The following is an 18,022-nucleotide window of genomic DNA, read 5'->3' on the forward strand; positions in this document are numbered from 1 at the left end:
CCGAAGCGGCAGCGGGCGCGGAGGGAAGCCCGCTTTGGCTTGGCGGCGGCGGGAAGAAGGGGAGGAATTCCTCCCCTTTTTCCCGCCGCCGCCAAGCCAGTCCCGGAGCCGAATTGCGGCGCGGCGGGGTTTTTCGCCGTTTGCCTCCCCCTCGGGGGAAGGCAAACGGCGAAAAGCCCCCGCTGCGGACTGGCTTGGCGGTGGCGGGAAGACCCGCCACCGCCAAGCCAGTCCCGGAGCCGAATTGCGGCGCGGCGGGGTTTTTCGCCGTTTGCCTCCCCCAGGGGAAGGCAAACGGCGAAAAGCCCCCGCTGCGGACTGGCTTGGCGGTGGCGGGAACATCCCGCCACCGCCAAGCCAGTCCCGGAGCCAAATTGCGGCGCGGCGGGGTTTTTCGCTGTTTGCCTCCCCCAGGGGAAGGCAAACGGCGAAAAACCCCCGCTGCGGACTGGCTTGGCGGTGGCGGGAAGACCCGCCACCGCCAAGCCAGTCCCGGAGCCGAATTGCGGCGCGGCGGGGTTTTTCGCCGTTTGCCTCCCCCTCAGGGGAAGGCAAACGGCGAAAAGCCCCCGCTGCGGACTGGCTTGGCGGTGGCGGGAAGACCCGCCACCGCCAAGCCAGTCCCGGCAGGCCGCTTCCTCTAGCGCCCGTTTTTAAACGGGCTAAAATCCACTAGTCTGTATGTAATATGAGTGACCATTTACTCCATTAGCAATGCCAGCTAGCTTTATTATGGAGACTAACTGTGCAAGAGGAGGTCAGTTTGCGAAGCAGATTTCCCAGAAAGAAAAACAGAATGGAAGCACATCAGATAACTCTGGAAGCTTTAAGAAAGAAATATTTTATTGAAACATTTGTCTATTCCATTTTATTTTCTGCAGTTTGATGGTGCAGCCTGCTTTTATTCTCCTCCGTTTTTAAAACACTCCACAGCTTTGCCCTGCCACAGCTCTTGCTGAACAGAGCTGATTGAGCTGTTCAGCTTTTTGCTCTGCTTGCTTAAAACCATGCTTCATGACCACAGCAGTCTTTTACTACACCAATGATAGTGGAGAGAGCCGTTCAACTGGCCCTCAGGACTCCATTCAAGGAACAATGGATGGTCTCCCCACAGTGGCAGTCCTCTATGGCAAAGGGGATTTCCTTCAGCTCATGAGCCTCAAGTGTCCCTTCCGCAAGCACGGAAAGCATTCCAAATTAATCTCTAGCCATCACCCACTGAAAACCAATCAGCATCTTGATGAAATACCAGTTGTGCACATGTAGGTCTGACTAAGGCACTTACAATAACTGAAGATTCAGCAAGTCAGATTATGAACAGTTTTGCACTGCATAAAACCACTCTGCCATAATAAGCAGATCAACCAAATGACTTGATGTTTTAATCAAACTACACATGATGCAATAACTCTATGTTCATACTTTTAGATCATACTAATGACTTGAGTTCACCCCTGACTGGGACTATTTTTGGGGAGAAATATAGTGTGGACTGTTCATGCCCAGATTTTTTTTTTTTAGAACACAACGTATTTCCTTGTAAGGTTTCAGAATAAAATTTGCAACATTTTAAGTTCTGGCATGTACAAACACCTGGTCAATTTAAAAATAAACGCTCACAGAAGTTCACCACAACTTCTGCTGCATTTCTGATTTACAAGTCAGGATTGATACTGAAATCCTTCCAACGGTTGCCTTCCCGTATGTCCAAATGATGTTCATAGAACTCATGTTTGTATCTGTGCAATACTGCTCTAGCAGAAGTGTGGTGGAATTATTATTTTTTAAGCCAATTTATCACTTGACATTAACAGATTTTGATGTGAAATACTAATATGACATCTGGCATACTATGATTTATACTCCTTATCCTACATACAATATTAACTGGTGTAATTAACTTACTGATTCATTAACTGCATATTTAAAATGTAGACTTTAATAAGCTTTTAATTACAAACACTCACCACTAAATCATATTCAGTTCCACTGGTCTTGTAAATCTATGTGCCTCACTTTACTCACGGAATTCATTTAATATTTGTTTCAAAATGACATATTATTCCAAGTGCAATAATTTGTATTTTTTGTCATTCTAATGTTTTTTTGTACCATGGATCCATCTCTCTATGAACATTTATTATTTTTTATATGTTTTTATTTATTTAAACGGTATAAATCAATAAAATCATATAATCATTGAAAATCATAAAATGTCACCTTTATTGATATTGTAATATTTTAAGCAGCACATTAATGGTTAAAGGGTAACTCCTTAAACTATTTTTAGTCAACACTATTTATTTTACTATATATATATATATACACACACACACACACACACACAATCAATCAATCAATCAATCAATCAATATTTGGACTTTATGACCAAGATGCAAATAACTGCTTCATGGCCAAGGGGATTTTGACCTTGAGTTAAGGGGAAGAGCCATAGCTCAATGGTAGAGCATCTGCTTTGCATGCAGAAGATCCCAGGTTCGATCCCCAGCAACTCCAGGTAAAGCAAGGCAAGGTGAGCTGCTGCCAGTCATTGTAGACAATGCTGAGCCAGATGGACCAATGGTCTGACTCCATATAAGGAAGTTTCCTATTTTCTTGAATGGTAGCCCTCCCCACCCCACCCCGGCAAACTGCTTTTGCAATCAGGGACTTCAAAAAGCAAAATGTCGCAAGAAAGAAAGAGGGTTCCAGCTCTTTCAATTATAAAAACAGTCAAAAGTCTCTCTGCACATGTCCAAGCTGTTACACATACCTGAATAACTTCTTCAGATCTTGGCTAATATACTGAAATAAGGAGTGCTTCGTTTTACTGTCTGAACTTACAATTCTTGTTTACATTGAAGTAGGTTACTTAAGAAGCATTCAGAAATTGTGACTTCCCACTTGCCTACTTTCACAGCAGCTGGAAAGCACAGGGATGCAGTGTACCCACAGCCCACACTGACAAGCTGCTGTTGCCAAGTGCAATGAGAGGAAGGAAGGAGGGATATGCTGTCCTCTGCAGTGCAGATGTTGCACAGCTGCAATGGTCGCAAACCAATGCAATCACTGGACTGTGCTTGATACTGAAAGCCACTGGATAACAGCAGAGCTTACCTTTATCCCTCAGTTGCAACTCAGAGAAAATGGCCTGGTAATGGAGTCCATAAATACCTTCCTTCTGCATGTGCCTTAAATGCTAAAAATCTTGTAACCACCCCTGTCAGGCATTCAATGAGCTAAGTATCCATCTTACTCTGACTCCTAGTGTGGACCTTACACTTGTTCCTATTGTGAGTCACCTACACTGGGGGAGGTGAGGCAGCGGTGTAGCTGGCAGCTCAGGCACCCAGGGCGATGTGTGCGCCCTTCACCTGGGGCAGAGCAAGCAGGGGCAGGGCGCACTGCACCTCACTGCCACCTCCCCCTAAACTGTAGGGTGGCTGAGTCGAAGCAAGCCCACACTGCCGTTTGGGGCAGCAAGGACCTTGCACACAGTCTGCCGGGCACCTCAATCTCAGCCACCCAACAGCTGAGGGGGGGAGAGTGGGCAGACGCAACCCCCATGGCCTAGGTCAACAGGGGCCAAACACAGATGGGAGCAGGACCGTGGGTTACCAATCCAAAGCCTGCTGCAATGGGGTATGTCTGCAATGGCCTTTAAATTTTGTGCTTTTTACAAGAAGCAGTCTGCATCTCTCACTTGTAATGACTATGTTCTGCACACCATTAGAAATGATACGCCTATGGCCTCACTTCTAGTATTTTAAAAGTAATCAAAGGAACTGTACATATTTACCAATGTTTATGGGAAAAACCATAAATATAATCTGCTATGTACCTCAAGACAATGGCACTGCTCTAAACTACCCCCTAGCTTTAATGGATGTTTAGCTATGAGTATGTGTTATATGTACCTCCTGAATTCAAAGGAGAAAGCTCCAGAGAAGTATTAATTTTCACAAGCAAGGGAGGATTTAGGGGAGTTTGTGACTGGTTCACCCGCACTGGGCACCAAACCAAGAGGGCACTGCAATGGAAGGTGAGAGGTTGGGGGGGGCACCAAACTGTGGCATCACACAGGGCACTGCTGAAATTTTAAAGTCCAAAGTCCACCACTGTTCACAAGCACTGAAAAATAGTTTTAAAACTATTCTCGAACTTCTGAAGAGTAGGTAACAAAAATGAGAATTTTCACATCTCCAACATTCACAGTGACATTCTATAGAGTTAGTGAACAAAGATGAGTAAAACTTGCCACCTGATCAACTTCTGCGCCAGAAGGATAACCATTGTGTCCATCCTGAATCTCCTGAATAGCATGATGCAGCAGTGGGCAAGCAGAAGTAAGAGAAAAAACATGCACATAACAGGTGAAAGGAGAGAATTTTAAAAACTGAGACAGTAGATACTCCAAAAGTAATGTATTTGGTAAGCTTTTTCATTCCTTGCAAAAATCAAATAGATCAAGCAGAGACTTTAGCACCTATTAGATCCAGTCATGGTTTGTTTTTTTTAAATATTGGGACGATCTGAAATATAGACATTCCTATTCTTCCAAACGTAAGTCCAGGTACCAAAGAACACAAAGTATGTACTGTCTTTTCTTTTCTTTTCTTTTTTGAAACAAGCAATCTTTAAAATAGCAAAGACAAAATGCAGAGTATAAAGTAGGTCACATGCTTGACATAAAAGAAGGAATTGATTATAGACCAATAAGAGAATCCATGCAGCTATTTAAAGATAAAACAATTAAATATTTGCATCCTCAATAGAAATATTAAGACAGTTGAAGAACTGCTAATAGCTTAATGGTTCCATCTGCAGATCTGCCCATTACCACAAACCCTGATACTGTGTTGTTATTGTAGCTGGATATGCCAGCAAGACACTTTAGAAGCAGATTTAACCATTTCTGATCATTTGTTTCTTAAGATTTTGTTGCATAAAATATTTTTACACACACCAGCTGGATCAGCAAGAACATAATTCATCAAAATATATAAAGGTCCATTTCTTTGTATTTGTTCCTTCTCCAGACACAACTTTAAGGAGGTGCTTTCTGAAGTACTTGCATTTCAGAGACTTCACTGATATTTTTACAACATTTACTTTGTACAGATTCAGCTGGTTAACAGCTTCCTTAGTTTATGAGATTGCTTTTAAGCCCAGGTGAGTACTAGGTCACAACTGTTGAAAGGGAGGAATTATTATTTGAACAGGCAACATCTTGTGTTCAAACCTCAAAATTCAAAAGCTGAATTTACTGCAGCTCTATAAATTAGGCCCCAAAAGTTAGGTACTAGCCTACAATTTTTTTAATTGCCTGCTCTTTACGCATAAAAAAGACTGGGCAGGTATGGACAGAGCACTCCACCTCTTCTTTGCCAGCCCAACTCAAAAGTAAAAATCAGGCTAGTAGTAAAAAGGCTGCAAACTGGAATGCAGCAGGCTGGTGTAGGAGGCATGGAGTGCTCCCTTCCTCCACCTCCTCTGCCAGCCTGCTTGGTTTCTATGCTGACTGAGCAGGAAGAGACTTTGTGTTCTGTATGTTCAACACAGAAACACAGCAGACTGGTGGTGGGGGAATGGAATCAAGCTTGCATGCTTGATTTTTATGCTGGACATACAGAAATGGGGCTTCATCCTCTTGTGTTTCCAGCAGAAGAGTGCAGCAGCCTGGTAATAAAGACATGAATCACTGCCCTTTCACCACAGGACAATACTGTTTCTGATTCTGACATATCCAGCAAAAAATATAGTGGGCTAGCAGAGGAGAGATGGGTCAGCCTGCTTTTCCTCTGTCATCATGATTGGTTTCTGTACTGGCTGTGGAGTAGCAGCCAGAATGCAAGCAGAACAAGCTGGCAAAGGAGGGACAGAATGATCTCCTCCACCACCACCAGCCCACCTCCATGGAATCCCGTAAGTTTTCTCTCAGTCACCTAGCTTGCTGCCAATCATAATGTGGAAACATGGCCTGAGCCATGCTGGGCCAAATATTGAAGTAACTGTGTAAGTTCCACAATACTTTTTAAAAAATAATTCCTATTAAACCACAAAATAATGTTCAGTTGACCTGAAATATGCTAGTAGCTAAACTTTCACATAATTAAGATTTCCAACATTTTTATAATTTCCATTTATAAAGAGAAGAATGATACTATGAAGCAAATTTCCCCATCAGGACTATTGCTGAAGAATACAGATGCACTTGCATCGTACTGCAGGAAGAATTATGGCAGTACCAGATATTATTATTTTTTAGTTTTGAACAAGCAGAAGCAAAGATCAGGAGGAGAAGGCTAAAGCAATGCAAACTGTAAAAGAACTACCAAAAAGCTTAGCAAGAAAAAAAAATTACACATAATTTTAACTGTAATCATTTTTACTTTGTCCTTAGATTTATGTGTATCACTATTCAATAGATAACAGTTTGATGAAATTATATGTAAGCATTCTGGGAGTCTGTTAATCTAGAGAGCAGGATAAAAAATGCTGTATTTTAAGCCTTTTTGGTAAGAGGCAAGGCAGGTAGTAACCCACTCTTCCTTTTTTGAGTAGCAGCCTAAGTCAGGATTTACCTTCCACTTCCTCTCATTCTATGACTGAATAGTGGCTGGAGGGAAACTGAAGTTATGCCCCAAATGCTTCATTGGCCTTAACATTCTATTGTCCTTTGAAAGCATCACCAACATCCAAAGAATGCGCCTCTTCCAAACAAAACAATACAGAAGAGGGATGCCAGGACCAGAAAGAAAATGAGACTAGGATTTCAATGGAAGCAGACCTATGCTAGCCTTCCAAATAAGTCCTCAAAGGTTGTTAGACCAGGAATATTAGCTCTTTATGGCACACTAGTATATAGAAATGGGTGGGGAAGCCAACTGCATCAGTTTTAAACAGCTTGCCTGCCTGTTCCCCTAGAAATTATTTTCACTCACCACTGGAGATTGGGTAATTGGCTGTTCTATGTGCCATCTCAGGGTACAAAGCAAGGGAGTGGGAGGAATATTTGCACCCGGGGGTGTGGGGACGCATGGATTCTAGAATAGGCAAGAGCAATCTCCAGCCTGCAGGCAGAATTAGGCCTACCAGGGGTCCTAATCTGTCCCAAGAGGTACAAAGGAGACTGCAAAGGAACAATTGGGAGTGTTAGAGTATGCTTCTGATTGTTCCCCTGCAAGCAGAGCATTTTTAATTTGGTGCTCAATGCAACCCCTGCAGAGATTGGCTCCATCTGGGAACTCCCAACCTAGAGCTCCCAAGGAGCCAATTCCTGCTGCAAATAGGGTTTGCATACTTCCTTGGATGACATAGCTCAATGCAAGCCATACCTACAAACATATATTTTTCTTTTGCACCCGGGCCTGACCTCAAGAAATGGTAGCATGCTAGATGTGTGTTCCTAACTTTTTCCTTTGAAGCTAAATCACCTGATGTCATAGAGACATTAAGTGATGGGGGAGCTCAGGATCCAACTGTTCCTCTGCCCTGATTTGAAACTTCATTTGCTGATTTGAAACTGAAGGCAACAAAAAAACAAATACAGTGTACTGTACATGTTTTTTTTAATATCCAGAATGAACACTGGATGACACATTTTAGCAATTCTGGGACAAAAATGTATGTCATTGCAGCAGTGCCTAACTTCACAGATTTAGAATTTTCCACTAAGAGTCTTGCTATTATGGGAATGCGTGCATAAACTAATTCAAATCTTATTTAAGTAGGATAGACTAAAATGTATTGTTTGTTCTTTGGTTCCTTCAAATATATGTAGCACACAGAAAACATTAACACTGGTAATACATTACTGTACTCTGTGCTCCAAAACATGTAAGCATCAGTTGAGGGGGCCTATGTGTCAGAATTAATGTAATAAAACTTAAATTAGTACCATGCATTTCCACCATAACTTAAATATACTGCGCTCTCACATACTGGCTTTTACTGCTCATGACAACACTGTAATGTACATAAAACATTTCTATGGCAAACAAGCTGTTGCACTGCATAGCAAGATGGCCCGACTGGTTTAAACCAACCATTAATGAAGTAAAGAAGAACACTTAGGCACACTGAATTCTCAACACAGCACAAAAACACAAACAGGTAAAAGGCTGACTTGCCAATAGCCACATTTATTCTTACCCTTATAGTAGGCCTCCTGTATACCTGTTAGTTAAAATACAAATATTATCCAACAAGTCACATATTCAAATCCTACATTTGGGAAATACCACCTACAGGCCCATATTACTAGCATACCAATGACCATGCTATTCTTTACATGATCACTTGTGACACAGTTAAATAGAAATGAATCACGAGGCCCTATGTATCCATGATGATAGGGTAAGCAAGACAAATCAAGACAGTGGTACCTCGGTTTGCGAACGCAATCCATTCCGCGGAGGCATTTGCTCGCCGAGGTATTCGCTCGCCGAAGGCATACTTATGCGTGCACAAAGCACCGATAGAGTGCTTCTGCGCATGCGCAAGCTGTGCAGATCGCGTCTGCACATCCGACACCACGGAACCTGGATGTAAACACTTCCAGGTCTGCGGCGTCCGTAAACTGAGGTTTTTGTAAACAGAGGTAGTCGTAAACCGAGGTTCCACTGTACGCTTTCGAGGTTGGTGCAGTATGGCAGGCTGAATAAACAAACCCAAAGGGTGGAATATTCTGTCAGCAGATCTTGTAATACTGCTTAAGGAACCATCAAGATCGTACAATTGTTTGTCTGATGTTTTAAAATATTTTAAATTGTGACAGTAAAAAAAAAAGGAATTAGTGATATGCAATACTAGTCTATCAAAGCAGACCCATTAAAGTTAATGGATATGACTAACTTAGATACATTAATTTCAGTGGGTCTACTCCAAGTACGCCTTAATTGAATGCAACCTGCACACTTTAATGAGAGCATGTGTTTCCACTGCTTCTACATGCATTGAAAAATTTGGAGCTGAAATAGTTTGGCTTCACCTATAATTCGATCAAGGGCAGTTAACCTTTATTTGGCCTAAGGGTGACATTGAATGTAGAAAACCTTCTGGAGATCACAAACCCTGATGGATGTGGCCACCTTAAACACACACACATGCCATAACCCCACACATCAGAGCTACACCCTTCTTCAAAGTGCTTTGAAAAACAGAGTGGTCTTTGAGGTGGGGGCAGGAGAGAGTGTGTAATGCAGCTTTTCTCCCCATGTGCAAGTTTCCTCTGCTGTGTCCAATGCTGCAATTGGAAAGAGGAAGGGTTACAGAGAGAAAATTCAGGTCAGCAAAGGACCTGTGACCACCATCACTGCTAGATAATAATAGCGCTCAGGAATAAGGAAGGAGCGCTTCAATCTGTTAGCAATGTTAGCAGGAAGAGGAGAGGTGCTTCATTCAGTCCTCCTGCTGCTGTTACTCTGCAAAAAAAATTGTTTGGGGGCTGGCAGGCCAGAGGAAAATATTGGGTGGGCCAATCTAGCCTGTTATCGGGGTGGGGGTACAGTTCACCATCCCTAAATTAAATAATAATGTGCAAGCTTTGTGTACCTATGCTTAACTGACACAGGCATGCTCTGTGTGGGCCGAAGATATACATTAAGACCCACGGTGGAAGGAATCAGATGATACAAATCAAAGGACAACATAGTTGTACAAACAAAGAAGAAAAAATGTGGGTCAGAACACCATCAACTTAGCCAACAAATTATCACAAAATGGATGACCTAATAATAGGGACCCCTTCATGGATCAATGCCTTGTCGTGGCGAAGGGGCTTGAATAACTCAGAGAAGCTATGAGCTATGCCATGCAGGACCACCCAAGATGGACAGGTCATAGTGGAGAGTTTTGACTAAACGTGATCCACCTGGAGAAGGAACTGGCAAGCCACTCCAGTATCCCTGCCAAGAAAACTCCATGGGCAAAGACAACAGGCACATAAAAGTTGTGACGCTGGAAGATGAGCCCCTCAGGTCGGAAGGCGCCCAAGATGCTACTGAGGAAGAGCGGAGGACAAGTACAAGTAGATTCAGAGCTGATGAAGCGGCTGGGAGAAGGCCGAAAGGTCGCTCAGTTGCGGATATGCCTGGAAGCGAAAGGAAAGTCCAATGCTGCAAAGAAAGATATTGCATAGGAACCTGGAATGTAAGAACCATGGATGGAGGTAAGCTGGATGTGGTCAAAAATGAGATGACAAGAATAAATATTGACATCCTAGGCATCAGTGAACTAAAATGGAAGGGAATGGGCGAATTCAGTTCGGATGACTATCATATCCACTACTGTGGGCAAGAATCTGGTAAAAGAAATGGAGTGACCCTCATAGTCAACAAAAGAGTGGCAAAAGCTGTAATGGGATGCAATGTCAAAAATGACAGAATGATCTCGATACGAATCCAAGGTAGACCTTTTAACATCACAGTAATCCAAGTTTATGCACCAACTACCGGTGCTGAAGAAACTGAAATTGACCAATTCTATGAAGACTTACAACACCTTCTAGAAATGACACCAAAGAAGGATGTTCTTCTCATTACAGGGGACTGGAATGCTAAAGTAGGGAATCAAGAGATAAAAGGAACAACTGGCAAGTTATACATTATACAGGAGGCAGCAACAAAAACCATCCCAAGGAAAAGGAATTGCAAGAAAGCAAAATGGGTGTCCAATGAGGCCTTACAAATAGCGGGGGGAGAGGAGGCAAGCAAAATGCAAGGGAGATAGGGAAAGATACAGGAAACTGAATGCAGATTTCCAAAAAATAGCAAGGAGAGACAAGAGGGCCTTCTTAAACGAGCAATGCAAAGAAATAGAGGAAAACAATAGAATGGGGAAAACCAGAGATCTATTCAAGAAAACTGGAGATATGAAAGGAACATTTCGTACAAAGATTACCATAATAAAGGACAAAAGTGGTAAGGACCTAACAGAAGCAGAAGACATCAAGAAGAGGTGGCAAGAATACACAGAGGAATTATACCAGAAAGATATGGAGGTCTCGTACACCCCAGGTAGTGTGGTTGCTGACCTTGAGCCAGACATCTTGGAGAGTGAAGTCAAATGGGCCTTAGAAAGCACTGCAAATAACAAGGCCAGTGGAAGTGATGATATTCCAGCTGAACGATTTAAAATTTTAAAAGAGGATGCTGTTAAGGTGCTACACCCAATATGCCAGCAAGTATGGAAAACTCAGCAATGGCCGGCTTCATTGACTATGCAAAAGCCTTTGACTGTGTCGACCACAGCAAACTATGGCAAGTTCTTAAAGAAATGGGGGTGCCTGTTCACCTCATCTGTCTCCTGAGAAATCTTTATGTGGGACAAGAAGCTACAGTTAGAACTGGATATGGAACAACTGAGTGGTTCAAAATTGGGAAAGGAGTACGACAAGGTTGTATATTGTCTCCCTGCTTATTTAACTTATATGCAGAATTCATCATGTGAAAGGCTGGACCAGATGAATCCCAAGCCGGAATTAAGATTGCCGGAAGAAATATCAACAACCTCAGATATGCAGATGACACAACCTTGACGATTTGAACTTTAGAAAAAAGACGGCAGTGGACGGTTGCGAGGAATCCCCAATTTCTTGAAGCATGGGAACCCAAATAAAAAAATTCTCTAGACGATTTGGCATAACATTCGGTTTGATTGATATATATATGTGTATAATTTGAAATAATGAATGTGATATAATTGGTTTTAATTGGAAAATTAATAAAAATATATTTTAAAAAAACAACAAAGGTCCGTATAGTTAAAGCTATGGTTTTCCCAGTAGTGATGTATGGAAGTGAGAGCTGGACCATAAAGAAGGCTGATCGCCGAAGAATTGATGCTTTTGAATTATGGTGCTGGAGGAGACTCTTGAGAGTCCCATGGACTGCAAGAAGATCAAACCTATCCATTCTGAAAGAAATCAGCCCTGAGTGCTCACTGGAAGGACAGATCGTGAAGCCGAGGCTCCAATACTTTGGCCACCTCATGAGAAGAGAAGACTCCCTGGAACAGACCCTGATGTTGGGAAAGATTGAGGGCACTAGGAGAAGGGGACGACAGAGGACAAGATGGTTGGACAGTGTTCTTGAAGCTACGAACATGAGTTTGACCAAACTGCGGGAGGCAGTGGAAGACAGGAGTGCCTGGCGTGCTATGGTCCATGGGGTCATGAAGAGTCGGACACGACTAAACGACTAAACAACAACAACAACAATAATAATAGGGAAAGAGCCTATCTGTACCTTCCTCACAACTCTATAACTTACTACAAGAACAATGGCTAGAAACAATCTTTATTTTTCAATGCAGGTTAACCAGAACTTAAAACTACTTACTACAGTTTAAAAACACAGGTAGGCAATAGCCTATATACTGATGCAGGATTTTTCTATACAGGCGAGTCTCAACTTACATGGAAGTTACGTTCCGGGGACAGCACTTAAAGCCAAAATCACATATAGTCAACATACATTGGGTTTAATGGCAGTTGGGATTGCCAAGCTCTTTTTTCCTAGATGTCTGCCACCTTTTCACTCCCCTTTTTAAATAAAAAAATAGTAAGTGCATAAAGCTGAATGTGCACAAGTTAAAGGCACATAAGTTGTGGGATACTTGTACTTATTCCAGATACACCTGGCATCAACAATTTGCCCCAGTACTAGAGCACTGACTGTTAAGTGGCTCAGTCATCAATACCTGACTGTGGTGACTTTAAAAGATTCCTTCCTTTTCAAACATGTGTTATGTTTGCCAAAAAAGAGATATGTTAAAATAAACTCTGTTCTTGAGGACTGCATTAGAATTCCCCAGTACAGTACATTGAATACAAGCTCTAAAAACTCAGATTCTACAGGGAAAGTACAACAGCTATAATGCCAAAATTGCCACATTCATTTATCCAAGGCAGCAGCCGTGGCCCAGAGAAAGCATTACATTTTGCTGCCACATGTTACAGAAGTTCCAAGTACAAAATTCTGTATGCTTCTATAGAGAAAAACATATGAGGAGAATTTTTTAATAGAATCTGATCAAGCCTGCTTCAACAGTTTCATCTATAGGTATAAAAGGTAAAGGGACCCCTGACTATTAGGTCCAGTCATGACTGACTCTGGGGTTGCAGCGCTCATTTCGCGTTATTGGCCAAGGGAGCCGGCGCACAGCTTCCAGGTCATGTGGCCAGCATGACAAAGCCGCTTCTGGTGAACCAGAGCAGCACACAGAAGCACTGTTTACCTTCCCGCTGTAGCGGTACCTATTTATCTACTTGCACTTTGACGTGCTTTCGAACTGCTAGGTGGGCAGGAGATGGGACCAAACAACGGGAGCTCACCCTGTCGCAGGGATTCGAACTGCCGACTTTCTGATCGGCAAGCCCTAGGATAGGAACAATCTATTTCCTATTCATGGGAGAGTAAGAGTTTCCTACTTCTAGAGAGAATCTACTGCCTTTTGAATCCATAAAACACTGGTGAATTACTTAATTTGCTTTAAATGAAACAAGACAAATATTCATTTGGCTGCTTTACTTGAGGAATGCAAGGCTATTTGCTTGCTTTTTTAAATCAAAAAGCAAAGGTGAAAGATAATTTATCAGATCTAACTGCTTCACATATAAAATCTTATTCTTTCATATTATCATCTTAACCCTTTTCTCAGATGACAGAAAGATGCATTTTTTGTTTTTGCTCTCCATTCCCTTGCATATCTTATTTGGGATAAGGACTGAAGTGGCACCATATACGTAAATTAAAAGAATGAATAAATAAGACTTACCCGGTACTCTCTGGATACACTGTCTGAGGGCACAGAACCTGAAATCTGACTAGAAATTGTAGCAGCAATGAGTTGCTTGCACCATTCAACGTGTGATCCTGTCGGGCTACAAGAACAGAATATATAACAAGTTACTTAGCAAAAGGGTCTTACTTTATGAATAACTACTGAACATTTAGATTCTGCATTAATCATTTAATTTAGATGATCCTTCAAACCATGGTTTTACAGATCAGAAATAAACAGCACATTTGCATGACCACTCTCTGCCCCCTCATGTGCAGATTCCCTTCTCCATTTCCATGTTTCCTTGACAGTAACATCTGAAAAGGAAAGACTATAGTTAGCACTAGCTGCAAAAGAAAGATTTTGAAAATGCACTTCAAACCATGTTTTCAAAATCGTAGTTTGGAAGTTATCCTGAAACATATTTTGCCCAACAGACATCACAGCAAGTCAATGCTTGAAGCGAGTAGGAAACTATCCCACTTATAAAGCAGATCTAAAATATTTTTTCGTCTTTTCAAGTTATGTAATTATATGTGGCCTTATTTATACCATCCTGAATTTTCTTCTTCCTCTCCCATTGTGAGCACTCTTTATACCGTAATAACCCAGAAATGGGGGAACTGGTGTGTGAGAAGGCAGAGGCAATTTTTAAAGAAGTATTTTAAAACATTAATTTTTCTACTGAGCAGACAAAAACAGTTAACAAAAACAAGCTGTGGAAAGAATAATACTAGGAAAGTCTTCTGACTTGAAAAAATAACTGGACAACAAGACGAGAAAAATGATATCTGTTTAAGCATGAACATTTGTAACTAGAAGCATACAGATTATAGACCAAGTAGGTTTTTAGGGTTAGCAAATCCCAGGAATTTAACTGGATGACCCATTAAGTCTTAGCAAGAGGTTCTTTCTTTAAGAATGCCTAAATACTCAGGAAAAAACATGAAAGCAATTTCCTGAAACAGGCTGAAGTGGTTTGGCATCAAAAACTGAGAAGACTGCCATATTCTGGGAAGTGATGTGGGAATTTGAGATATGCTACAACCAGTTTTGCACATCAAAGTGCAAGTAGATAAATAGGTACTGCAACAGCGGGAAGGTAAACGGTGTTTCCGTGGGCTGCTCTGGTTCGCCAGAAGTGGCTTTGTCATGCTGGCCACATGAGCTGGAAGCTGTACGCCGGCTCCCTCGGCCAATAACGCGAGATGAGCGCCACAACCCCGGAGTCTGTCATGACTGGACCTAAAGGTCAGGGGTCCCTTTACCTTTACCTTTGCAACAAGTTTCAGCTAGTGAAATATTAAAAGGAATGGAGACAATGTATTTTCAGTAACTTACTTTCCATGGAAAACAAACTTCCTTCAACCTAATTAAAGTCTACAGTAAAGGGCAGGTTATATAAATGATTCAATGTTGCTGAGAATTGTACTAGAACTGGGGAAATCAAAGTTCAAATTCATGAGGCTGATGTGGGATAGATTTTTTTCTGAACTTTATTTCTCATTTTTTTTAAAATATGTCTTATTGGTTCATTAGCAACAATGAATGTAAATATATTAAGCAAGCTGAGCAAAATATCAAGGTTGTATTTGTTTCACAGGTGATTGTCCCTAGTAAGTATGTGACACATTGTGACAGGTCAAATACTTCTGGTTTTTTAAACTTGGGATATTTTTTTTAACTTGGGATATTTTCTGTTAGCTCAATTAAAAATACAACTAAATTATACATATTAAGTTAGATCAGTCTAGATTAGAAAAATTTTCTGATGCAATTTGAAAATATTCTGATACAAGTTACCCAATGGAAAATTTTCAAATTAATTTTTTTTATGGAGAACTCACACACCACTCCCCACTTCCTTTCTGCTCCCTCATCCCCTAGTGCCTATGCCTCAGGTGTGTGGGACCTCATGCCTGCATGCCAAAAGTGGTCCTCCAGGCGTCTCTGTTTGGTCCTAAGAACACTTCCCAAGGCAAATCTCCTCTTCTCTGTCTACTCCACCTCTATTTAGCCCTTCTTGTGTTGCTTCTCAATATCTATTTTAGAGTAAGTCCCTTGGGTTTTGGACTTAAACCATATTTTTTTAAACATCAACAACACCATGTACGTCAATATTGCTATATATATAAATAACGCTATTTGGAGGGGAGTTGTGAGGAAAGGGGAGATGGAGGAACAGCAGTTTCTCTAAGGCTGCCTAATAACAAGTCCTTGGCTGAGGCAGCATTTGAACTGGGGACTTCAGAGTCGGCAGCTCAGTTCCTTGTCACCATATAATATCATCATAAAGGTAAAGGGACCCCTGACCATTAGGTCCAGTCGTGACCGACTCTGGGGTTGCGGTGCTCATCTCGCGTTATTGGCCAAGGGAGCTGGCGTACAGCTTCCAGGTCATGTGGCCAGCATGACAAAGCAGCTTCTGTCAAACCAGAGCAGCACATGGAAACACTGTTTACCTTCCCGCTGTAGTGGTTCCTATTTATCTACTTGCATTTTGACGTGCTTTCGAACTGCTAGGTTGGCAGGAGCTGGGACCGAGCAGCTCACCCCATTGCGGGGATTCGAACCGGCGACCTTCTGATTGGCAAGCCCTAGGCTCAGTGGTTTAACCCACAGCACCACCCGTGTCCCAATATCATCATACCCAATTGCGATTAATACATGTCCTGAGCATTGTATCATTTTACTATTATTTTTAATATTACTATTATTTTTATCCTTTTAATATTATTTTATATATATTTTTAATAGTAAACTTCCAAATGACTTCTAGGCAGTTTATAAAACATAAGAGCCAACTACACAATACTGTTAAGATAAAGAATAATTAAAAGTACACAGTAATTAAAATAAACAATCCCATTAAAACAGATAAATTAAAACAGCAATTAAAACAGGAGGATCAGTTCAAGAAATCACAGAAACAGCCTTTTAATTCATATTGCTACATATGAATCCTCTGGTATGTCAGCAGGGAGTACATACCACAACATTAGTGCCTGCACAACTCCTGCCAAAGTGATGACCACCTTTTGAAATTAATAAGTTATTTAGTAGTATGTAGTAGCCAGGCATCTCTCTGTGTGTGTCTCTCTCTCACACACAGACTCATCTGAAAGTCGGGATGGCACCGGATCCCTTGAAACCAATATCAGCTGCTCAGGAGAGCTCTTCCAAAGCCCTTCTGGGCCTGATTATAGAAGCATAAAACTGTAAAGTTGGGAGGGACCCCAAGGGTCATCTAGTCCAACCCCTTGCAATGCAGGAATCTCAACTAAAGCTCAACTAAACCCCTTGCAATGCAGGAATCTCAACTAAAGCTTCCGTGACAGATGGCTACCCAACCTCTGCTAAAAAAACTCTAATGAAGGAGGGTCTACCATTAGCTCACTTCTCTCATTCAATCTCATAAAATGTTGGAGGGTGCATTTATCACTAGCCTCCACAAAGCAGGATGTGTCAAACGTGGCTATTTTCATGTGTGTATCCACAACCACACACACGCACACATGAATTCTATGTGGGCTTAGGCAAAACATTTGATGAGACTCTGTAGAGCTTCCTTGGAGTGTGCTGTCAAGGCTGTGTTATCTGCAAACCTAAGGACCCACCACACTTTTTTCTTGGCACGGATGTGTGCCAGGTTTAACAGACCCCCACCACTCCTTGAATGGATGTGCACGCTGTCTTCAGCTGAGGGCATATGAGCAACAGAGAGAAGAATGTGCCAAAGAGAATTGGGGTGAGAACACAGCCCTGTTTCACATTGCTCTTTATAGAGAAGGCATCAGAAGCTGTCATACTGGACACTGATGCACCTTTTCATTGAAGGACACAATCATCTTGTGGAGCTTAGGTAGGCATCTAGTCAGATTGTGTATCCACAGCAGTGACCAGAGGAGGAATGACCACTGGCAAAAGCACAGAGAGAAGAAATGCAATAGTGCTGTAGCAGCAAAATTTCATCTGCCCCAGCTGCAACAAAACATATCTCTCCTGTATTGGACTCTACCGGCAGAGCAGGCACTGTAACTCTCCAACTGTTTGACTTCACCCACAAAGGCACACTCTTCCACTGCCTTCCAAAACAGATGGATGCCAACAACTATACCTATACATATATACAGACACACAGACATAAGTGCACACATGCATATAGTACACATATATAGTATACACACACAAATTCTCTCTCTCTCTCTCTATATATATATATACTTACTATTATTTA

General features: G+C 41.8%; 1 protein-coding gene across 4 annotated transcripts in view; it reads right to left on the bottom strand.

The window, feature by feature from the left end:
- MTMR1 (myotubularin related protein 1) overlaps window positions 1-18,022 on the bottom strand; it is a 55,750-nt gene that overhangs the window by 36,513 nt on the left and 1,215 nt on the right. The window contains exons 2-4 of one of the 4 annotated variants that reach the window (XM_035113258.2): window positions 13,780-13,885; window positions 8,155-8,178; window positions 4,262-4,312 (exon numbers count right to left, since the gene is read on the bottom strand). In XM_035113258.2, coding sequence (XP_034969149.2) covers window positions 4,262-4,312; window positions 8,155-8,178; window positions 13,780-13,885 — 181 coding nt within the window. The remainder of the gene's footprint in view (window positions 1-4,261; window positions 4,313-8,154; window positions 8,179-13,779; window positions 13,886-18,022) is intronic. The other 3 variants (XM_035113259.2, XM_035113260.2, XM_035113262.2) reach the window with 3 other exon arrangements.

The sequence above is a fragment of the Zootoca vivipara genome, chromosome Z, assembly GCF_963506605.1.
Source record: "Zootoca vivipara chromosome Z, rZooViv1.1, whole genome shotgun sequence".
Classification (NCBI taxonomy): domain Eukaryota; kingdom Metazoa; phylum Chordata; class Lepidosauria; order Squamata; family Lacertidae; genus Zootoca; species Zootoca vivipara.